The sequence below is a fragment of the Kryptolebias marmoratus genome, linkage group LG1, assembly GCF_001649575.2.
Source record: "Kryptolebias marmoratus isolate JLee-2015 linkage group LG1, ASM164957v2, whole genome shotgun sequence".
Lineage (NCBI taxonomy): Eukaryota > Metazoa > Chordata > Actinopteri > Cyprinodontiformes > Rivulidae > Kryptolebias > Kryptolebias marmoratus.
This window is the reverse complement of record NC_051430.1, coordinates 3,013,557-3,038,047: the sequence shown is the minus strand read 5'-3', so window position 1 is coordinate 3,038,047 and position 24,491 is coordinate 3,013,557. Positions and strand designations below refer to the sequence as shown.

The 24,491-nt window shown below is 37.3% G+C and overlaps 2 protein-coding genes across 3 annotated transcripts in view; one reads left to right on the top strand and one right to left on the bottom strand.

The window, feature by feature from the left end:
* npr3 (natriuretic peptide receptor 3) overlaps nt 1–8,685 on the top strand; it is a 42,240-nt gene extending 33,555 nt beyond the window's left edge. Inside the window, exons 3-8 of the mRNA XM_017435226.3 lie at nt 1,657–1,832; nt 3,830–3,965; nt 5,316–5,410; nt 5,535–5,652; nt 5,745–5,829; nt 8,365–8,685. Of these exons, the coding sequence (XP_017290715.1) occupies nt 1,657–1,832; nt 3,830–3,965; nt 5,316–5,410; nt 5,535–5,652; nt 5,745–5,829; nt 8,365–8,476 (722 nt within the window). The 3' untranslated portion in view covers nt 8,477–8,685. The remainder of the gene's footprint in view (nt 1–1,656; nt 1,833–3,829; nt 3,966–5,315; nt 5,411–5,534; nt 5,653–5,744; nt 5,830–8,364) is intronic.
* An 11,322-nt stretch (nt 8,686–20,007) lies between these two features.
* Nucleotides 20,008–24,491, bottom strand: part of zgc:162952 (PKc_LIMK_like_unk domain-containing protein) — a 30,583-nt gene continuing 26,099 nt past the window's right edge. For both annotated transcript variants that reach the window (XM_017435252.2, XM_017435251.2), the window contains exons 7-10: nt 23,495–23,668; nt 22,298–22,381; nt 22,080–22,166; nt 20,008–21,183 (exon numbers count right to left, since the gene is read on the bottom strand). In XM_017435252.2, coding sequence (XP_017290741.1) covers nt 21,100–21,183; nt 22,080–22,166; nt 22,298–22,381; nt 23,495–23,668 — 429 coding nt within the window. In that variant the 3' untranslated portion in view covers nt 20,008–21,099. The remainder of the gene's footprint in view (nt 21,184–22,079; nt 22,167–22,297; nt 22,382–23,494; nt 23,669–24,491) is intronic.

The following is a 24,491-nucleotide window of genomic DNA, read 5'->3' as shown; positions in this document are numbered from 1 at the left end:
AGGTGAGATCAGTGCACTGCTACATGTTCATGTTGTGGGAAGCTTCTTTATTTCTGTGATAGAGGTTTAGGTAGAGATATCGGCCTATCACAGATACATATGTATATTTCATTCTGTTCTTCATTTATATACCATATATATATTATTATATATGTTTGTGCTTGCGTCTGTGTGTGTTGAGAACTGTAAGAACAAATAATCCTTCATTAGCATCCTCAATAAAATGCTTAGCACCCCCTTAGCACCTGCAGAAAAAAATATCTGGAGCCGCCACAGGTGTGAATACGATCAAACTTTGCTCCGTATTCAACAAGTCAGAACAGAACACATCTGAACAGCCAAATATCTCCTGCAATGACTTTGAAAAGCAAAAATACCTAAACTGTACTTTTAAAATTAAGAATTTTAAAATTCTTAAAATACCCAAACAGCGACCGCCCAGCCCTGTCCCAGAGGCGCAAGTCAATGACATAACCTGTACTGTCCCAATTCTCCAATGTCTGCATGCTTGTAACCTGCGCACACATGAACCCTTCTGTGCACTTTGACTGAGTACACACTTCATAGAGGGGCGTAGGGTGTAGTGCGAGTATTGGGACCGGGCCCAAACCTGCCCATCACTTCCTCATCTCCTGTTTCCTTCACCAGCATATCTACTCAGATCTGCTACAATCACTCCTCTCCCCTCCCCAAGGAGGAGAGAGGAGTGATTCTTTAAGATCCTTCCAGAATTTCTCTTTTTCTTCTGCATCACATCCAACCTATGAAGCATAACTACTGACAACATTGAACATCAGACCTACCTTGAAACACATCAACCTATCTGACACTCTTTTCACCTCAACTACATTCCTTGCTAACTCCTCCTTCAGAACCCTATTCCATTTCTCTTCCTATCCAGACCACAGTAAAACAGCTTAAACCCTGCCTTGCTGCCCTTCCACTTGGTTTCTTGTACACATAATACATCTACCTTCCTTCTCTGCTTCATGTCAACCAGCTCTCTACCTTTGCCTGTCATTGTATCTATGTTTAGAGTTGGTACCCTCAGTCCTACACTCCTGACTTTCCTCTTCTCCCTCTGTCTCCTGGCACATTTCCCTCCTTGTGGTCTTCGACTAACAGTACCAAGAGTTCTGTTGGCCCCGTTTGTCAACAGAAACGGTGGCGGTCGTTGTTAAACCGGGCCTCGACTGATCCTGTATGGTGTTACTTTAATGAACTCACATGTTGGTTTTGGCAAAAGTCTTTTACACCGGGTTCCCTTCCTGACACAACCCTCACCATTTACCCGGGTTTGGGACTGGCACAAGAGATACACTGGCTTTTACTCCCTAGTGCCTAGTTTGACCAGGACCACATATATAGTATGCCAATTGACCTCCCTAGCCCAAGAACATTTACTATTGGTCTTTTAATTAGTATTTTATGTAATAACAGTTAACATATCATTCAATATAAATTTAGCACAACAGAATCAAAATGTGTGAGACTCTGACATAAACTGGGTAAGAGTAAAGAGTTTACTTGTTACTCCTTTTTATTTGTCGCCAAGGTTGTAAATTTATCACTTACAGAGTAATTTGCTTTGACAGAGCTGTACCATAATGTAAATGATGGAACAAAAATTTGAAAATGATTTTTTTTATATTACAGGTAATGGCTCATGGAAGAGAGGAGATGAGCATGATGATGATGCAAGGCAAGCCTATGCTTCCCTGAACACTGTGACACTACTCAGGACAGTCAAGCCTGAGTATAGGAACTTCTCCATCGAAATAAAAAAGTCCACTGACAGACTTGGACTTCGTGATTGCAGTGACTGCGGAAATGTATGTATGTATGCATGCATGTGTGTATGCACAATAAAACAAACCAATTTTACAGCCTCATATAGGGGTGTAACAAGATCTTTGGCAATTTCACAAGATTTCTTGTCAAGGGAGAAATTTCTCATGAAAGGAAAAAAAACTGTTTCACGAACCACTATGAAGCTGCAGTCATTATGACTTCCTCTGGTGAAATTCACACTGAAAATGTCCCCAGCACTTTATATTGTTTTTGTGACAGCAGTTCAGACAGAAATGTCAGGCACAAGGACTGGCATGGCGCCTCTCCTGAACCACTTTCCCTGCCCCCTGCAGGTGATGTGTGGTTGAAGAATAACTTGTTAAGGAAGATTTAACCAAGTATTAGTACTGCATGTACCTGTGATGAACTTGCAATTTGTACAGAGTGTACTACGGCTCTCGCACAATAACCACTACAGATAGGCAGCAGGTCACTGCGACCCTGCATTGAAAAGCAGTGAAGAAAATGGATGGATGGTTGGATACTGAATGTACAGTGCCTATAAAAAGTATTGATCCCCATGTTTTACCTTTTTGTTGCTATTATAAATCAGTCATGGTCAATATAAATCAACCTTTTAACAAATAAATTAATTAATTAAAAAACCTTCTTCAGTGAGAAACTGAAATCAAATTTCTACATAGCAATGTCAATTAAACAAAAAAATATGTAATGTAAATGAAGTGACTGCATAAATATCTACCCCCTTAAAATGACTGTCCTAATTCAACTCAGAAAGATTCTTGAAAAGTACAAGTCAGGGGATGGATAGGCCCTAAACACGCCATGAGTTTCCAAAAAAGGTTAAAAACAAAGACAACTGGACTTCTATTCTTTAGATGAAGACATTTTGCTTCTTATCCGAGGAGCTTTCTAAATTTAAATAAATAAAATAGCAAGAAAATCCCAGGTGTTCTGTTTAATCCATTATCAAGAAATGGAAGGAATATGGGACATTTGTAAATCTACCAAAAGCACGCTGTTCTCACAAACTGAGTGACTGTGAAGAAGGAGAACAGTGAGAGAGATTACCAAGACACATGTGACGCTCTGAGGGAGTTCCAAGCTTCAGCAGGTGAGATGAAGAGACTGTCCTCCAAGATTTCCCCTTTTTTTTTACAGCACTCTTTGTAACTTTCATCTTTATAAGCCTTCCATGGCTGGCTGCCAAGAAGCACTTGACCATGGAATCTTCCACAGGCCGTTTGACAAACTCTGAGTTTACTGTTTCTGAGTTCTCTTCAACAGTGGTTTTCTCTTTGCTCCTCTCCTATAAAGCTCAGATTGGTGAAGAACCTGGGCAGCAGCTGTTGTAAAACAGTCTCTCCCTGCTTTTTATTTTTACAACAGCAGATGTAAAGCACCTCTGAAGCTTGGAACTCCTTCAGAGTGATCTTAGGTGTCTTGGTGGTCTCCTTCTTCACGTCACACAGTAGATTTCTACTACATGTTCCATATTCCTTTCATTTCTTGATGATGAATTTACCAGATCTCCTGGATAAGTTTAGGGCTTTTAAAGTCCTTTTGTATCCATCATCTGACTTTTATAACCTTATCTCTGAGTTTATTTAGGGCAGTCATTATAAAGGTGATGAATATTTATGCTGTCCCTTATTTTACTTCTATTTTCATTTAACTGGTATAACTTTGTAGAAATTGTATATTACTTTGACATTAAAGAAGTCTTTTTTTCTTTCTTTTTTCTGTTTTTGCTAATAAGACCAATTTATATTGGCCATGATTGATCTGTGACAGCAATAAAAGCAGAAAACCTTTTATAGCTACTGTATGTATACTGTATAATTGAGCATGTATATATATTTCTGACTCTGTGTAGATTAGAGAAACTGCAGCTGTACTGTTTCTAAATACTTCTTCTAATTCAATCTTCATAATACAAAACATTGTAAGTCATGTCTTCAGTGGACATTGTAATATAAATTTATTTTATTATTACTATAATTCTGTTTAATGTTAGGTCAACATGTTTGTTGAGGGATTCCATGATGCCATGTTGTTGTATGCTGTTGCGTTACATGAGGCCATGAAGAATGGATACAGCAAGAAGAATGGAACCGAGATCACCTCACACATGTGGAACATAACATTTGAAGGTACATGACACCATTACTATTAATCTAATAGTAGTAGTGAAAATAATGATAAATCATATTAATTGAAAATTAACATTATTGAAAACGTTCAAACACATTTACTAAAAAAAAAAAAAAGTTTTCGATATTTAAATCTATAAAATAATGTGCTTTTCTTGTAAATTTTGTTTGTGATACTGCAATAATCCCCAAAGTAAAATCCAAAAGCATATAAAAAGTACACAAGGTCAATTTACACTTAACACTATTTTATTTGGGGGTGTATTAAAAAAAAAAATCATGCCAGCCCAATGGCCTTTATCAGAGCATGAACAAAAATTGTTTAATTTGACCTAAAAAGCTAGCAGGTAATTGGCTCAAAATGATCACATTACATTTATAAATAAAAGGTCAAATTTATTTATACAGCACATTTGCAAACAGCTCCTTGCTATCTCAAAGTGCTGTACACACAATGCACTACAAATAAAATGAAGATAAAAGCATCACACAATTATGAGTATAAAACACTCAAAGTATGAACAGCTAAAAGCAATGTATGTATTTAAATACATAGAGGTAGAACATCCCATCATTTTATACTTTTTAAATATAAAGATCTTGCGTAATGATTGGCACATTGAATATTTGTTGTTACTGACTCTCAGCAACAACCACACTAAATTTTAGCGCTAAATCTGCAAATTTGATTAAATTATGGCCATTTTGTAACATTCTGACATATTTTTCTGTTTTCTAAAGTCAGTTGGCTGTGTCGGCCATCTTGAATTGCTTTTGTCTTCAAATGTTAACCAGTTGTAGATGGATGCCCAGGGATTTTTTTCCTGGAAAATTCATTAAATCCATCCAGTCATTCATGGGATATTTCCTAACAAACAAAACTGAAAAGTCAGTGGCAAAATTTAAAACAAATGTAATCTGTTAGAACTCAAAATATGTATTGGGAATCAGTCTCAACTACTACCCCACCACATTTTAGATCAGTATGTGTCACATTGACTTTTTTTCTGCTTTTGTAAATCATTTCACTCTGGTAGCCATCCTAAAATGTATTGACTCCAAAAGTTAATCAGTTGTTGATGTATATGTAATAATTAATTTTTGCAAGTTTGATTAATATCCATCCTGTGGTTTATGAGATATTTTGGTAAGACACCTGAACACACATAGACACTTGCAAAAACAATACTGTTGACCTCTGACCTTTTGGTGGCACGCAATAATAATGTAGTCAACAGAAGCTTCTTTGTATTTGTAAAAAAAAAAAATCATAACAATATCGAAACATTATTTTTTACACTGTCATTCCTGTAAATGATGCTGTCATGTCTTACGGTGATGAACAAACAGGGATTGCTGGCCAGGTATCCATGGATATCAACGGTGACAGAAATGGAGATTTCTCTTTGATGGCCATGACCAATGTTGAAGCAGGTAGCTACGAGGTAAGCTAAATTTCAATCTTGTCATGAGAACGTGACAAAAATATTCCCAACAGTTGTTGCATTTTCCCAAACAGGCAGAAGATGGAAAATGTATAAAATGGTAATCTGTATTTCTGACTTGCAGGTGGTAGCCAACTACTTTGGTGTAAATAAAACTTTTCAGCTGATGTCTGCTTTCGATAGTAAACGTTTTATGATAAAAGGAAGACATGAAGCAAACCCTGAACTGCCTCAAAAATCATGTAAATATGATCTAAAGATAAAAAGAGAAAGGTTTTAATGTGAATACATTTAATTTTAGTATGTTTTTACCAATAACTCCTTTCCTGAATAGGTGAACTAGGAGTATCAGCATTGACTGGAGTTACAGTTGGAGCTCTTCTTGGAGCTGTAATGCTCATAGCATTCTACTTTTTCAGGTAACATCACTTTTTTTCATTAAAGTATGATTTGACCCATCAATGTATTGATTCATTTGATGGCTTCAATTTGATTTATTTAACTAAACTGATGTCAGACTTACATTGACAATAAATATGATATTCCAAAGCCACTTATGAAAACTTGGCTTGCAGATAAAAATGTATTTCTTTAAATCCAGAAAACTTAGTCTTAAAAAAAATATTCAGATATATACATATTTTGTCATGTTACAACCAGGAACTTCAAAGTATTTTACTGGAATTGTATGTGATAAATCAGAGCTATTGAACTGCAGTTGCAAATCAGCCATGTATTACCATTACTTGGGTTTGAGGGCAATAATTATTGTGTATTGCCAAAAGGCAGAGACGAATGATTATTTGTTTCCCTGTGTGTGTGTGTGTGTGTTTGTCTGTTTGTGTGCATCTCACAAAAATGGCTATAACTCAGTCAGTTTTACACATATCCACCTAAAATTTAGTGCAAACTGATTGTATAAGAGCTTTGTTTAACCTTTTGGCATCAACTATTTGGAGCCAACCCAGTTCAAGATGGCCACCACAGTCAGCTGTTAGAAAACAAAAAAATTACTAAATTTAAGTCAGTTATACATACATTGTGCTGAAATTTAGTGTGATTGTAGCTCAAAGACATTCCCAATATTTACTCTGAGCCCTGCACATTGTGCAAGATCTTTGCTTAAAACTTTAGTATTAACTGTTAGAGTCAACCCTGTTTGTCTGTTATCAAAACATCTTTTGAACCACTAGATGGACTGAACAAAAAGTATTTATTGGACATACTTCTACAATTGTTTAACATTTAGTCAATCTAATTCTAGCTGGCTGCCAAAACAAAACTGGTTACAGGTGTAGAAATAGCTCTGAAATATATATTTTGAACATTATATCTAATCTAATTCGTTTGGGATTTTGGCAGCTTTGTGGGAACCAAATACATTTTTAAAAGGGCCACATCCAGCCTACAGGCTGCTGTTGAATAGGCCTGTGATAGACCTACACAAAAAAGTTCAAAATTGTGAAGTGAGAGAAAAATGATACATGGTTTTCAAATGTTTTACCAATAAAATTTTGAAAAGTGTGACATGCATTTTTTTCAGCCCCTTTTATTCTGATACTCCAGACTAAAATCCAGAGCAACCAATCACCTTCAGAAGCCCCTTAATTGGTAGAGTCCATCTGTGTGTAATTCAGTCTCAGCATATATCCAGCTGTTCTGTGAACCTCTGAGGTTTGCTGCAGAACATTAGAGATCAAACAGCATCATGAAGACCAAAGAACACACCAGACAGGTCAGGGAAAAGTTAGTTTAGCTTATAAAACAATATATCAAGCTTTAAACATCTCCTGGAGCATTGTTCAGACCAAAAACAGAAAGAGACTGGCACAACTGCAAACCCTACAAGATACAGTCATCCACCTAAACTGACAGGCTGCATGAGGAGAGCAATAATCCAAGAAACAGACAAGAAGTCCATAGTAACTCTAGAGGAGCTGCAGAAATCTACAGCTCAGGTGGGAGAGTCTGTCTACAGGACAACTACTAATTGGGCATTCCTTAAATCTGGCAGAAAGCTATAACTCCGATAAGAAGTCCTGTTTGCAGTTTGCCACAAGCCATGAAGGAACACTGCAAACACGTGGAAGAAGCTGCTCTGCTCAGATCAGACCAAAATGATTTTTTTATGTACATGCAAAATGCTGTGTATCAGAAAACTAACACTGTACATCACCCTGAACACACCATCTCCACTGTGAAACATGGTGGTGGCAGTACCATGTTGTGGGGATGGTGGTCAGAACTGATGGGAAAATGGGTGGAACCTGAGGCCTCAGAAGACTTGAGTCTGTAAACATACAAAACTGGTAGAGAGAAACTCCAAAACAATTGCACCTGGAATTTCAGAGAAAGGTGGTTTGACACAAAGAGGCTAAATAAAATACACACCAGACTTTTTTCAGATTCTTACTTATAAAACTAAGAAAAAAACATGGATTATTTTCCTTCTACTTGGTTGTAATGTGACAAAATGTGGAAAAGTTCAAGTGATATAAATACTTTTTCAAGGCTGCACGTGTGACATTTAAAACCCAAAGCACTTTAAAAAGTGATATATTTTCAAACTGCATTTTAGTTCATAATCTACAGCAGACAACTGAGGATTCTTGCTTTAAAAGAAATACATTCTAGTTATTTAGCCTTTAAAACTGTCAGATGAGCCAAGCTAACTTTTTGTGTGAATCTAGTAGAAAAGTAACTCAGCATCCCACTTGTCTAGTATATTGTTGATTGCATAGTAAGAAAACTTGTAAAGGTTTAAGCTGAAATCTAACTAATTGCAAAATAGAATGAACTGTTACAAATTGTTTTAGTTTTAGATTTTTCCTACATAGAAAACCAAACTGAAACTGTGAATTAGAGTGAATAACTTTGCAACCTACAGGAAAGTTGGTGAAAACAGCAGGTTCAAAAAGGATTCAGTAAATTGACATGTTCAAACTGTTTTGCAGAAAAAACTACAGGATTATCATTCAGCGTCGCACACACGGTGAAGAGCCTTACTGTGGAAAGCACCATCAGTTACAGGAAGACTCCATTAAATCAAACTCGTCAGCAGCCTGACGGACCGCACTAACAGGATTTCTTCCCAAATAATCTTTTACATGTGACTGTTATTAAAGACTGCTGTGTTTTCAATGAATCTGTCATATAAAATTTGAAAATTGTGTTTCTATTCCAAAGTGTTTGAGTGTATTCTCCTTTTAATCAGCACACACCGCCACAAACATGTATTTTCTTCACTCAAAGATGCATAAATAAATTTCTACAGTCAAAGATTTGGACATACTATTTTTACATTACTCTTTTTATTAAATCTTATATATGTTTTTTTCTGATAAGGTTCACATCCTTCATTGAGATGTTTCATAAATAGCTAAATGAACATAGATTGTAACAGTATTACAGAGCTTTAATATTAATCTTAACTACACACAAAGAAATGACATTTGGGTGTCGTGTGAATTACAAACTGTTTTATGTTGAACTGAATGTCTTTAGTTTTAACAGTCAAATAAGCAGGTTTGTTAAGTTAGAGCAATAACATAAGATAATAAAGTAATTAAATACTGGCCAGCAATATCTCCTAACAATGGAGGCTCGTTAGAATCCTTGTTTGTCTGACTCACTGAGGGGCCACTCTGCACTCATGTGACAAGAGTGGCCCCTCAGTGAGTCAGACAAACAAGGATTCTAACGAGCCTCCATTGTTAGGAGAGTGAGAACAATTTGCAAGCAATCCAGCTTACATCACATCTCAGCTTTAAAAGCTCAACTCCACACTCTCTATTTCTGAATTGAGAAAGCTCCTCGGATGAGAAGAGAAACGTCTTCAGCTACAGAATAGAAGTCCAGTTGTTTTTGTTTTTTAACTTTTTTTGAATTTACCATGGTCTGGATGACTGAGAATCTACACCAGCATATTCAAACAACATATTTCTTCTTTGTTTTTTCCAAATTTTGTGTCACATTTAATTAACGTAATAACAGTGTTAATCTGAGCAGTTTTGTTTTTTGATTTGTTAATTGCTAAAAAAAAAAAGGCAAGGCTAAATCTATGCAAATAAACGGCCTCTTGTGATGTAGTATACATATTCATGTAAGCACTATTATGGGAACAAAAGGTGTTGGATTAAAGTGATGCAGGTTAAACTGCTGCATGTGAAGTAGGGAGTTGCACACAAGCGGGGTGTTGTAAGTAATATCAGATGTTTGATTGGTGTTGCTGTTGTAAACGTCACAAAGGAAATCACAATCTTCGCTTCAACAAAGAAAGCTGAGAGCGGCCATTTCCTCATCACCCTGTTCCGATGCTGATTCGAACATTATCCTTCTGGCTATCAACTGTTGATTTACATGACGTCAAAAGAATTCTTATCAGATCTCACACTCTTCATGGTCAAGCTGATAATTTGGAATGGAATGCATCCGCTTTCAACTCTGGAAGAAATGGCTTCCTTCCATCTGTTCCATTTCACTTCCCTCCTCATTAGTACTTTACAAGTCTTAATGTTCTTTAGTTTCCTTCTGTGTTCACACCATTTCTTTGTGTTTGTTTTTACCAAATCATTCCTATTTTAAACTGTAATCTTTTAATAATAAAAAGGATCTTATATAGATATATACTATATATAATAATAATTTAGTAATATAAATAAATCTGCAATAGCTGAGTATACAAAGGTCATTACTTTGGCATAAAAAAATTTAGTTTATTGCAATTTTGTTCATTTTAGTGAAAGAATTCCAACATTTTTCTTGAAACAAGCCACTGATAGTGAAAAAAATACATATGGAACCTCACTAATGAAGGGCAGGCACCTCCCCGTGAGAGCATCATGAGAAGAAAAACAAAACAAGAACAGGACAGGGCAGGAAGTGGGAAATGAAGACAACAACAACAAACAATAAACACTAGACCCAGCCAGTGATTGCAGATCAGAAACATGCAGTTCTGGAGCCAGAGATACCTGAAGATAGAGAAAGAAAAACATGAACTACAAAAAATAAACAAACTGAATGATATACTGTCAAGTTATGGAAATGTGTAAAGAGTAAAAGTGTGGGAAGAAGTGAGAGTGGAGGTTCTTCAGATTTGTGTCTGAGTGTGCAAAATTCTTAGTTTTCTCTCACTTCAGTTTATTAGTTGGTAATAATTTGCTTGTTTGTTTTATTTCAGAAAATGTCTCAGTTTATTCTCACTATGAATTTGACACAAGCTATGTATCACATTTCCTGAGTAATTAACTGTACAAATTAAAATAACAGCAAACCAGAAGATGTCCTCATAATAAGGCTTTTTCTGTCGTAAACCATTCAGAAGTAAAAGTTGTCACTTTTTGTTCTTGTTGCCTTATTTTTATTGATTTCCTGTCTATACTTTGAGATGGACTTGCACCTATCCAGGGTGTACCCAACCTCTCCCACAGTGACTGCTGAAGGCACCAGCTCCCCTGTGATACTGCACGGAGAAGCGAGTAAAGAAATCAAACTGCTGAATGGATGTTTCCTGAACCTGCTTGATCTGTATTTGGAGTCACAGGAAGTTGGCTCTGTGCATGTTCTTGTAATGGGATTTTCCTGTCATGAAAAACTGTGACTTTTATTATAAAATCTTGTTTTCCATGATCAAACATCAACGAGAAGGTATCTAAAAATGAATGGATTTTGTTTCTTTTCATGAATCATTGTCAGAGGAAAGTAGGCTAGTTTAAAAAGATGTTCTGTTAAATACAGTGCCTGTAAAATGTATTAGTATTTCTCCAAAACAACATACTGGAGTGAAAAAAGATACATTGACTAAGTTAATCCTCTAGACTTTTGCATGACACCATTTGTATTTGTTTTATGCAGATGATGCAGAGGCTGCTGATTGAAGCAGTCCTCCAGACGTTCAGTAAACTGTTGGACTGACTAGAAGCTCTAATCAGGCAAAGTTATACATTTACCGTAGTCTATCTATGCTCAACACACAGACATTTGCAAAGTAACAAAAATGTTGTTCGGTTGTGAAAACAGTGGCAAAGTAAACAAATAGTTCAATTTATAAGCATATGAATTTCAGGTAAGCTAACATAGCATTCCTTCACACTAGTATGTCATTTTTGAGAAAAAGCTGTTTTTTAAGCTTGAAAAACAACATAACATGGGACCTTGTATGGTAGCCCCTAACCTACATTGAAAGAAGACTTTTACCTTTTTCTCACACTGATAAGGTACTAATGGTTGAGAACTATTTGTCAGAACATCACTTCAAAAATGACCAGACTCTCCCTTTAAGCCTTCTGCATGATGCAGTGTCTAAGCGTACAAAATGAGGTAGTTTAACACTTTGATTTATTAGTTCATAATAATTTCCAAGATTGCCTTTTTTTGGATTTAAGAAAAAAAAAACTGAGTTTATTCTCACCGCAAATTTGTCAATTTGCTCAGTTCACAGGGAGTTGATTAAACCTTTGGACTGAGTAGAGGTGCTAATCAGACAGGCTGATACATTTGGCAGCCTCAGGAGACAGACATTAATATAGTAAAACAGATGTTCAGTTGATAAACTAGGGACAAATTAGAGAAACAATGTCAAAAAACCTCTGCCCTTTTCTCATACCCTGTGTTCTATGATTGATAAGGTCTTAATTACTACTTGACAAAACATCAATTCAAAAATGACCAGACTATCCCTTTACCCATGGGTTACAACAGCTGTTCAAAACGAGACAAACAAAAGCCCTGCAGTAGTAAGTCACTGACTAATGGTTCAGCATGTACCTGTTACATCTAACTGAGGCCAAACCCAACAGAACAAGAAGAGCTGCAGTCATGTCTGGTAAAGACACTGCAATCCTGCAGAAGGGAGCAGTCAAATAAAAACACCTTGTTTGTCTCAACTTAAGTTTGAATAAATCCTGTTTGATTCTGGATGCTTAATGGGTAAGATCTACTGACCAACAATGGGACCAGGAAAATCCCAAAAGTAAAAGTAATTTAAACTAGAGAGAAGGATGAGCACTGTGTGCTAAATGACTTGGGTGGAATTTGCTGTAGAATGAATTATTAAGTGATTTGCTGAAATTAAAACAAGCAGAACAGATGCTACAATGGGACTGGCACAGGTGTTGTAGATTAGCCATGGCTGTAAACTTTGTGATGCAGGCATCTGATTGTCTTGATCTATGTTACTTGTATGAGTCCCTATCAAATAAACCATTCATTCATTCAATAAGCAAAACCACAGCTAAAAGCTAAAATTTGCAAAACTAAACATAAAAGCTATAATTGTCATGTTTCACTGCCGGAAATGAGCAAGAATCCAGGATGCAGACCCCTACAGTGAGTACAAAGTTTGTTTATTAAACTGAAAAACAGGACTTACAGGGGAATGACACCGGCCTCAAAGACTTACTCGAAAACGACCAGAAACGGGACACAGAGGAAGGTAGACATCAGGACACCAAAACTCAACAATGCTGCTGCCACTCAGGAGGGGAAGTGAGCACAATATAGGAGAAGAAATAATTACAAAACAAGGAACACCTGCTGTGCAGCAACACAACTCAGGACGAAACAGAATCTGGAAATACAATAATAAATAAAAAGAGCAAAAGCAAAACACAAAAAGTCCACTTCTGATAATAATTACTAAAAGCTACAAGTCAAAAATAAAGCAAGTGTGCTGAAGTAGATTACAGAAAATGGTGTTTTTGAGGGAGTTAAAAAGTTCTCAATGTGTTTCTTTGGGGAAAGTTTTGTAAATAATTTTAAATAAAAAGTAAAACATATTATTGTAATGTTATAATGCACTTTTTGAACTGATTATTATGATCTATATATATGGTTAAAATAGCACCAATTGTGCTGAAGCCGTTGGACTGTAAAAAAGAAAAAAGTAGGGAAGAAAGTAAATTTGAAAACATGTAAATGCTGAATCAGCATTCACAAAATAACTTGCAGAAGCATAGCTTATTTTTTCTACTCCATGTTTGTTTAATTTGAGCATTATATTTTGTTCACTTTTTTAGTGTTTTACACTTGAGCTGTTCCATGTAAACCACAGCCTTTATAAAAATTGTTGTAATGAGATGTTTTATCAGCAGAGGCCAATAAAAAACAGGCATCTAAAAAAATACTATAAAAAATAAACCCTTGTGTTTTCCTTTATGTGTATCCATGCGTTTCCTGAAACAGTTGCCAGACAGTGTCTCTTTAAATTCTCCACCTGTCAATAAAATCAACACATTTTCAGCTCAGAAAAGAAAAGCACTTGGACTGCATGTGACAAGAAGACTCCGTTTCCATGTCTGACTTCCTGACTATGAAACAGAGCAGACTTCACTGTTCCAAACTGCAGAAATAAAAATAAAAAAATTAAATAAATGTGGCATTCTCAGAGGAAAAGTAACAATTCTAGTTGACTTATTTTACAGCCTAAAGAGCCAGGAAACAGGAGCTCTGCTCAGAGATAACTGATACACATTTTAACATATTTCAGAGAAGTTGCTGAGTCACTTTTATTAGGAGTGCATATGCTTTATTTCTTAAAAGTGGGGTACTTGTAGGATCTTTTTTTTTTTTTACAAATATAGAAATGACTTAAAGGCAATTTATATATATATGATTGATATTTTCCTTTGTTCTAACATTAAAACAACAATAAGTACCAATAGTTTATTATTGTTATTTAATTTTACAGTGCAATGAACAAAAGATTTTAGATGCATTTTTATATAACAGTGAATTGTTTTGTTTTTGTTTTGAGTTTTTCAAATTCTAACTAAAACCAGAAGCAACCAGATATTAGAAAAAAAAATTTTGAAATGTATAAAGACATCGGGTCATTCAGTTTTCTAACGATTCCTATAGTAGTGCATTTGTAAATACACAAACATAAAGCACACCAAGACAGGCCCAGATTAATGAACAGAATCCATGCAATGATGTCATCAAGACCGTTTATACTGCTGTGATGAATAATTTACCATATACTGCATAAACAGTTACGGGCATTTAGCCTAGTGTTATTTTATTCTCAAATAAAGACTAGTGAGAGACCATCTCATCACACTACAGAATGAGTTCTGGGGTTTGAACCTCGACTGAGAGTCAACAGTACACTGCCTCTCACACCAAACCTTCACGCCTCATCGAGTACCAGGATGTTGCACACTAAGATGGAGGTCGTCAGGGACACACAGAGGCATGTTCAGTGGGTATCTAGGCCCAAACTAGAATCTGATTCAGGCAGCAAGATGATCTGAATCACATCACAGGGGGCCCCGATAAGGCATTAGATGGGAGGCCTGGTGGCAGGGGACTCAAGACTTCCAGAAACCTTGTTATTATGGCTTTTTCCCACAGGCTCCACTCAGCCCTACTCCGGTCAGCCCAGCATGGATTCTTTCCACTGTGTAATCCCACCTACTTCCAGCTGGGTTCTTAGGACCTTCTCAGCTGATGTACCCAGCAAGTCGAGTCCAGCTGAAGGTTGGACGTCAGCAGACTGCAGGCCGTTGATTGGCCAGAGAGCGACATCAATCATGAAAGTGCCTTCTTCACAAGAAACCACCATTTTTAAACCCTCACAACAACAGAATTCATTTTGGTTATTTACTTTTTTGTGTGTTTCTGTGCTTGTTGGCTGATGACAGAATTCAGAGGAAACTAGACCAAATGGTCTCGGTTTACAGGCTCAACTCAGACACAGCATTTTCTTTAAAACATGGCAGAAAATGGTGAATGTTTTGTGACTTAATTTCACTTATTTACCCATTGGTAGTAATCTTGCTTTGAACATGAATATTTTGAAAGTAACACCATTGTCTCCTGCACGCAGACAACAAGCTACCTCGTTAGCCATCCAGGCTAATTTCGTGCTATAACAAAAAAATTGTTTCTGAGAGCAAATCATAATGTCAGCATATTAACATCTGACTAACTAAGCTAGTGCTATTAATAATTATTTCTTTACATGTTGCAATTTTGTGCTTTTTTTTTTTTGGTACCACTGGTACCATTTAGAAATTCGGTACTGTTTAGTTTAGCTTTCTCTTCCTGTACACTTAGTTTAGTTCTGTACATTTAGTCATATTTAGATCAGTTTAGTTTAGCTACTATTTTTGACTGTCTTAGCTCATGCTTAGATATGTCTGGTTTTACTTCGGCTGTATAGCGGGCCTGGGGTACTTTTAGATAGTTCGGTACCGTTAGTTTTAGCATTGTCATGTTTTAGATTATTTAGCCTTCCTGTACACTTAGCTTAGTTACTGTACAATTAGTTATCATATTATATATAATTGGCTGTTAGTGGACCTTCTTTTGGTACCTCTTAGTTTATTATTATTCTTGGCACTGTTAGCTGGATTCTTCGTGCCTTGGTTTAGTAATATCATGTTTTAGTAGTTTAGTTATCCTGTACCTTGGTTAGCATTGTCATGTTTTAGCTTAGTTATCTTGTACCTGCATTATCATGTTCTGTAACTTTGTATTATTGTTTATTTTGTTTCTGTAACTTTGTCTGTAATTTTGTTCTTGTGTTGTAAAGCACTTTGAGTCGCCTTATGCTGAAAAGTGCTATATAAAAAAATGTACCTACCTACCCACCTTTGCATGTACTGAAGGTGTGTGAATTTTTGTTCAAATATCCTTTTCCACACGTGAGACGTACTTGCCCACCGCCCTCAGGATGGAGCCCCCCAGCTCTCCTTCCTCTTCAGCAGAACCACAACCAGCAGAACGTCAAGAAACAATAAACACGTTTCACACCACATTGTTTGTAGCAGCGTGGAGGAAGTACAATTTCTTTACTTGGGTTTAAGAACAGATTGACAATCATTTATCTCAGTGAAAAACATCACAATGTCCACTTACGTACAAAAGTACTCACTTTCCAATGTAATTGAAGTATAACAGTAGTTCTTACATATAAATTCAATTCAGTTGTATGTATGAACTTAAACACAAAGTTTACATCTGTAAACTAGCCCTTGTAACATAAAGCAAAATAAAGCACAGCTACATAAAATTGTTTTTAAATACAACATTCCCACAGTCATGTGTCTTCTTTGCCTTGTCCTTTGTCATGATTTCATGATGCACCAGATGTTTTCAGTTGGTGAGAGGTCTGGATTGCAGGCAGGTCATTCAGCTCCTGGACTGCAGTATGTGATTTAGCATCGTCTCGCTGAAATATGCAGGGCCGTCCCTGAAAAAGACGCCTGAATGGGAGCACATGTTGTTCTAAAACCTGTATATCCTGTTCTGCATCGATGTCTTTCCAGATCTGTAAACTGCCCATGCAAGGAGCTGTAATGCACCCCTATAACATCTGAGAGGCACGCTTTTGAAGTGTGCACTGATAACTTCTCCTCTTTAGTACAGAAGATGTAACATCTGTTGTTTCCAAAAATAATTTCAAATTCTGCTTCATCTGACCACTCATTTTAAATGAGTTTTGGAGAGAAGATGCTGGGACTTCTAGATGGTGTTCACATATGACTTCTTCTTTGTGTGATAGAGCTTTAACCAGCAATTGTGGCTTGTGTTTACTGACAATGTTTTTTGAAAGTGTTGTTGAGGCCATGTAGTTATGTCCGTAACAGAATCAGACCTGTGCCACCTGAGGCCCAGAGGCATCCATTATTGACGTTCAGCCTTTTTCTTTGTGCAGAGATTTCTCCTGAACTGTAAATATTCAGGGTCTTACTGATTTTCAGTTGAGGAACATTTTTTTTAATTGATTAACTATTTTTACACACAATTTTTTGAAGATTGGTGAACCTCTGCACATCCTTAATTCAGCCTTTTTAAAGTGCTGTTTTTGGATAAAATCCCATACCACTTGCTTTTACAGCTTTTTGTTGCCTCTGTCCTAACTTTTCTGAGATGTGTTACTGCCATCGAATTTAAAATTATTTTTTAAGTTTTTGTTTTTGTTTTTCTTTTTTTATTGGTACATTTTTTTATTTTCAACATTTGATATGTTTACTGTGTTCCACTGGGTATAAAATATGAGTTTATGAGATTTGCTAATCACTGCATTTTGTTTATATTTAAAATTTACACAACTGCTTAACTTTTTTGAAAATAGGATTGTAGTTGTGGGAAACAGAATGCTGAACAAACTGTTTTCCATAAAATACAACTGAGAAAAATTTTTTCACCACACACTTTATACACAGGGGAGAACCGACTGCTACAGCTTCACTGTCATAGCAACCCGTACAGGAAACCTTTCCTGCCACAAGTCATTGAACTCTCTCTGGGGCAGTAGGGTAGTAAAGCCATGAGGACTGTCATTTCAGAGCAACAATGTTTCTGTTTTGAACCATCCGTGTGGTGTTTTTATGTTCTCTGTTACGACTGCATCTCAATAATTAAAGAGGATAATGTCAACAGTTCAGTCTGAAGGCAAAATGGTCATTTTTACTGAATGTAAAACAAAGAAAGTTGCATTAATGTTTCCATTAATGTCAAAGACACACAACTCAGAGCCAGTTGGTACCACTCAAAACAAAACAATGAATAAAACCATAAGAGACTTTGACCACCAATAGCTTGATTTAAACTTAAAAATAATGCATTTAAGTTTGTGTATGTGAAGTGAAACTGTGAACTTTAATCCCAGCCACTCACACCAACAGACTAGCTGCACTTTCACAGCAACAGGTGGAGGCTGCTGCTTCATCTCGACTGAAACACAGAACCGGGTCACAGGTTGATTCAGGCAGATTGGTAGCTAACACAAAAACTTGGTGGGTTGGCTCCAAACAAACACAAGCACCAGTCCTGGATGACAACCTGAATCAAATACTTTGCACCAAAAACTTGCAAAACCAACCAAACAAACAAACAGCTCATATGATATCACACTCAGAGTATGTTGGGAATGACTATTAATTACAATCACATCAAAGTTTAGCTTAATATAAGTAAGATTGACTGAGGTAAAACCATTTCTTGTTGGATAATGTTGATTAGCTGGGGCAATCATCTTCAGTTGGACCGACTCCTAAAGTTAATGAGCTGTAGATGTCATCCATTAATTACTTTCTGAAAGTTTCAATAAAACCATCCAGTGGCTCATGAGATATTTTGACTGTTGACTCCAACACTTGATGCAACAATCTCACACAATGTGTAGCTTGGAGTGTATGTTGTGAACTAGTCTCAGCTACAACCACACTCAATTTTAGCATGATATCTGTAAAATTGACTAAATAAGAGAATTTCTGTGCATTAACTGCCTTCTTGAATTGGATTGGCTCCAAAAGTTAATCACTTGTAGAGGTATATCCAATCATTATTTCCTTTTATTAAAATCTATCAGCATTCATGAGACATTTTGCCATCAGACAGACAGAATAGTTTATGACAGAATTTTAAGCAAAGATCTCTGCAGTTTGTTGGAGCCCAGAATGTTTTGCGAATTGGTCTCAGCTACAAGCACACCAAACTTTAGGTTAACGTGCACGTTACTTTTTGTCAGTGCATGTAAGGTTGATTGAGAACTCTAAATTGTCACTCGATGTAGGTGAGAGCATGAATGGTTTTTAGTCTGGATGTGGTCATGTGATGGACTGCTGACATGTTCAGGGTGTATCCTGCCTCTCACACACTGCTGGAGGACCAGCTCCCTCCTGACCCTGCACCAAAAAGAAGGAAAAGAAAATGGATCGATAGATATCTCTAAAACTGGCCTGAATTATAGCCACTTTTTGTATTTTTTACAGATCAGTTAGCTTTGGTGTCCATCTTGAATCAGTTTGACTCAGTTGTAGATGCACGTCCAGTGATTTTTTTTCTGATTTTTAATAAAATTAGTTCAGTGGTTCATGTGTGGATTGAAGTTTTCTGAAAGTCCACACACAAATGTATTTATTTGTGATTTTAAATACTGTAAATGTGAGAGCAAAGATACAGTATGCCACCCTTCAACAGTAACATATCTAAGTTGTATCCCACTTCCCATCACAGATTATTCCTCATAATCTTGACCAACATAAAAATCCAAACATGAACTGTTTTTGATTAAATTATTAGCAGCAAACTGAAAATTCCTTTGAATGAAGTATAGTCTGACTATTTTGAACCAGACCAGACAGTATTTAAGTATTCCTCTCAATACCACACAAGGCTAAAGTGCTGTATTCACAATAAGAAACACAACAGCCATTATGCTCTCCACATCCTATTGGATTGTGGCTGGATTGCAGTATATTTGAAAAACCTCCATCAAGGTAAATGACAATCATAATACTGCTCACCAAATACTTTTTCCATCCTATTTTACACATCCCAGACACTCTCCTGTGTCGGTACACAGCTGTCCTTGCTTTCTTGGACAGAGTCGGGATGCAGCTACGAGCGTCATGTCTGTGCTAGCTGGTTTCCATGACCTTGTCATGACCATGGTTGTAGGCATGAGGCCAGAAAGGCCAGTCCTGCTTCAGATTCTCAAAGACCAGGCCACACATGTCCGAGCAGACTCCACATCAGAGTCACTACACTTTACTTAGGATGAGTTTAAAACTCTGGCATGGAAGGTGGCGGCACATGTGACTGAATAAACTCATGAGGAACAGCAACAGAAAAGTGACTGCTAGTACTTTAACAGGTTTATGAAGAATTAATGTTACTCATTTTACATGAAATGGTCTGTGGACACAGTAATACAAGGTATTTGAATGTAAAAACTAAATCAGGAATCTGTGATGAATATGCATGTCCTTAAATGGGACAAGTGTCTGCTAAACAGGAAATCAAGTTATATATTTTTATTAATCACAAAAGACTGATGTTATAAAAACAACAACAACTGGTTTTATAGCTGCCTGGAATGTTTGACACTGAACAAAAACACAAAAAAAGGAAAAAGTATTAAAAACAGTTAGAACCCTTTCAATCTACAACATGATAACATCATAAAAAAAATACATTTCTCAAATGTTCAGTCAAAAGAAATCTTTGAAAAACAAAAAACACTGAAATAGTTTCATGTGCAGCATAGGGAGCTAAAAACATTTATAGTTGGACTTTTTTCTAGCAATCTTCACTCAGTAAATTGAAACAGTATAGTAATTTTATTAAGAAAAACTAAAGGACTGAAACTGTTTCTTTTTATTTACAAATAGTGGAAAATGGTGGAGATTTTCAATACTGTCAAATTTAACAAAAATAGTAGTCCTTCTGAAAGGATGAACCAACACAACAGAGACTGGTGAGATAGAATCCATATCATCAAAACCAATCTTTGAATTCAAACAAATATCTCACTGAGGCTGCTCTGCTCCTCAAAGCACTTTGAGCCTCACATTGGGTGAAACGGTGCCAGCTGTTGGAGCTAAACCAGAGTCCATTTCAGCAGAATCAAACGGGACAGCTGGAGAAACTGCATCACTGGTCCCAAACAAACAACCGGAATGATCTGAAAGAGCCAAGTTTGAAGAAGAGACCCTTTAGTCGAGAAGTAAACAATTCCTAAGAGGAACTAACAGTAATCTGTACCTCCATCTGAGAACACACTGTACATCTACTGCACATCAGTGAACACAAGCCCTGCCTTAGTTGTGTTTAGAAGTGGAAGAATGTCATGTGAATATTTAGGCAGGTCTTTAAACTCCAGCTTCCTGTCCACAGTGACCAACAACAAGCTCTGATTTGGGATTTCCAGATGCACCCCTCAGCTTGTGTTTAGGTCAGGTTTGTGGCTCCAAGCTCTCAGCAATCTCTGACAGTTCATCCAGTAATTCTGTGAACGCCGGCCGCCGGAAGGCCTCCACCTTAGGTCGTGGGAGAAGAGACAATGGTAAACACACTGCAAACTCTGGCATAAAGTTACATCACATTTTTCTGGTTTGGGAACCAAATCCTGGTATTTATGTGTTGAACATCTAAACAGTTATCCTTGTGTAAGACCTGGAACATATATGTCTACAACCTAAAATTTTAAACAACACTACTGTCTTTCCACGACCTGCTAGGACATACCTGGATTGAGGCAAATTTAAAAAAAGACAATTATGGTGCTGCTACACTGTTAGTACTCATGGATTAGGATTTTCCTGCTTTCTGAAACACTCTCCTGCACCCACACCTTGCTCTAATTGGCCATCCTGACATGACTGTTGGACCACATCAGGAGACAGCTGCAGGTATCACCATGACCTTGTCACAATCACAGTCATAGCCTAGGCATGAGGAACAGTAACACTGTAAAGACCAGGTTCTGTTCACACAGGACTAGCATTTTGTGACTACACAAAAGTTTATTATTGTTTCAGAAACAGTGTTTTAGGAGCCCTTAAACGTTATTGATTGACAGTTTCAGACTGATGTAAACTTCACTAAATGAGAATTAGTGACCGCCTAATAAAGAAACATTTCTCAGGTGGATCTCAGTGACTTTTTATTGAAGACCACTTGTAGGAGATATTGCCAAATTGTATCTTTAATTCTGCTCTGTCCTCTCAAACATAATTATCTGCAGAGTTTAGAAACCTGATCAAAACATAAACAGTACACTAAGCAGCCCTTGATTTTTAATTTCCCTTTTTCATTTGGTGACTAAACCAAACATTTTACAAACACTGAATGACTCATACAGAAAAAAACACGGCACATCTGAGTGTTTTTTCTTCAGTCTTTTCAGTGAAGTACTGCATTTACTTCTACATACCATACAGCAGCTGGCTGCCAACTCCAGGAGGCGCTGTGGGCAGTCAGTCACCAGCTCGCTGAAGGACTTCACATCCAGCCCGTAGTCCTGAAATACACCACAGTCAACTCTCAGATTAACATGGTCCCATCAGTTAACTGTAATAACAGAACAAAGTCAAAAATATGTTAAACACTCATTGTCTCTGTGGGAAATATTCTGCTCTCTCCGAGTTCTACCTGGGTTCTGGGGAGGATCTCTGGGTCAGCTGGGATCCTGGCCAAGATTTCACAGAGCACAATACCAAAAGAGAAAACGTCCACCTGAAACACGGAAGTTGGAGAACAAAACATGACATGACAACAAGGCTTCCAACAGGAAAAAAGCAGCAAATCTCATTTTTATTATCCCCTGCTGCCAAAGGTGAGAGGGCAGTAAGGTTTGTCTGTCTGTTAGCAAAATATCTCATGAACCGCTTAATGAAACTCCCAGAAAGTAATCCCAGGATGCACATCTATAGCTGATTAACTTCTGGAGGCAAACTCATTCAAGATGGCAGCCAGAGCTACGTGAACAAAAAGTTGGTTTGGTTGTAGCCAAGAACCATCCCCAGGACACAGTCTGAGAGCTAACTAATTGTATAAAATCTTTGTTCAAAACACAGTCAATAATTATTGGAGTCAACTCTGTCAATTAGCAAAATATCTCATGAAACACTGGATGGATTTTAATTAAACTTTTAGAAAGTAATCATTGGATATGCATCCACAATTGATTAGAATCTGAAATCACCCTAATTTACGATGACCAGCACAGCTAATTAATAATCTGCAGAGATATATCTGTAACTCAGTCAGTTGTACAGATACTGAGCTCAAATCTGTTGAGGTAGTTGCTGAGAATCATTCAGAGCAAAAACTCAAAGCACTATACATTATGCAACAAATTTACTCAAAGTTTTGGCATGTTCATTAGCAAAATATCTCATGAACCACTTAATGGATTTTTTATTAAACTCTGAGAATTTAATCATTGGATGTAACTGTACACATAATTAACTCCTGGAATAAATCCAATATAAGATGGTTGTTAAAGCTAATCAACCTTATCCAAAACAAAAATGGCAATAACTCAGTCAAAGGTACAAATCCTGAGCTAAAACTTGGTGTGGTAGTAGCTTAGATTTCTCCTCACCATATACTCTGAGCACTAACAGACTCTGCACATAATGCCATTTACAAGTGATGACCTAAACAGCTACAACTCTATCATTTTTCAACCTAAGATGATCTAAGTTTAAAACTCATGTGTAAAAGGTGGTGTGTGATATTTAACATCTGTTTTATCTTGTAAAAAACATAATTTGGGGATAAGTTTGATTGTGAATAAATTTTTACATACAAAATAGAAACATATATATATATTTTGTGTGTCACCTTGCGGTCATACAGCTCTCCTCGGAGCATCTCAGGGGCCATCCAATAGGCTGAACCCACCAGAGAGAGCTTCCTGCCAGGGTCTTTCACAGGCAGCTCCACCACCTCCCTCGCCAGGCCAAAATCTGTCACCAAGGCCTCCCGGCCACGAGGCGTCACCCGGATCAAACAGTTCTGGAGAGAGACAGAGCTGTGATGTGGCATTTTGACAGCAGGGGGCAGTGTACTAAAAACTAAAAGCAGGCAGGACCAACAATCAACTCTGCCCTCAACATTTTAATTTCTAAAGACCTGATCTTTGCTTTCATTGTGTATCCATGTGTTTCCTGGAACAGCTGCCAGACTAACAGTCCTCTCTTTAGCCTCTCCACTTACCACCAGGATCCGCTGTCAGCAGCCTTCAGCTCACTAAATATTTCATTTGGTTCATATGTTAGGAGCCCAGGACACATGGATTCAGGTCACCTGCCAGTGTGAGACAGAAGAGCCTCTGACAACCTGAGCCGGTAGTTTATATCAGCATATTTTACCTTATAATGTGTGAATGCTAATTCAGCAGAGGGGGTTTTAGGTAAGCCTCCCTCCCGGTGTTAAGCAGGTTTTATACTCTGCGATAAATGAAGAAATTGGCTCCCACCCATGTGGTTGCATTACAAAAATCATGTCAGTTTGTTCTCGCAGGCCCTTCTCGACACACGGTCCAGGCAGAATTTTGTCTCGCAGGCTTATGCGTCAGCTGTTGTGTGACTGGTCAGAACTTCGTTGTGTGCATGTTCTGCGAACAGCAGGTGAACTCCAGGAGAGTCATTTCGCTCAAGCTGCTACGCTAAGGAGCAGCTGGTCGATGCTGTTAGAAAAAACAGCCATCTCTACAACTGTTCCAGCACTTATAAAGAACCTGTGGAAGGAGATAGCACAGTTACTGTGGACGGAGGAAGCCGTGCAGACACAGGTGGCTCTCCGTGGTCATGTGAGGGAGGGCGTCTCTGTCAGGGAG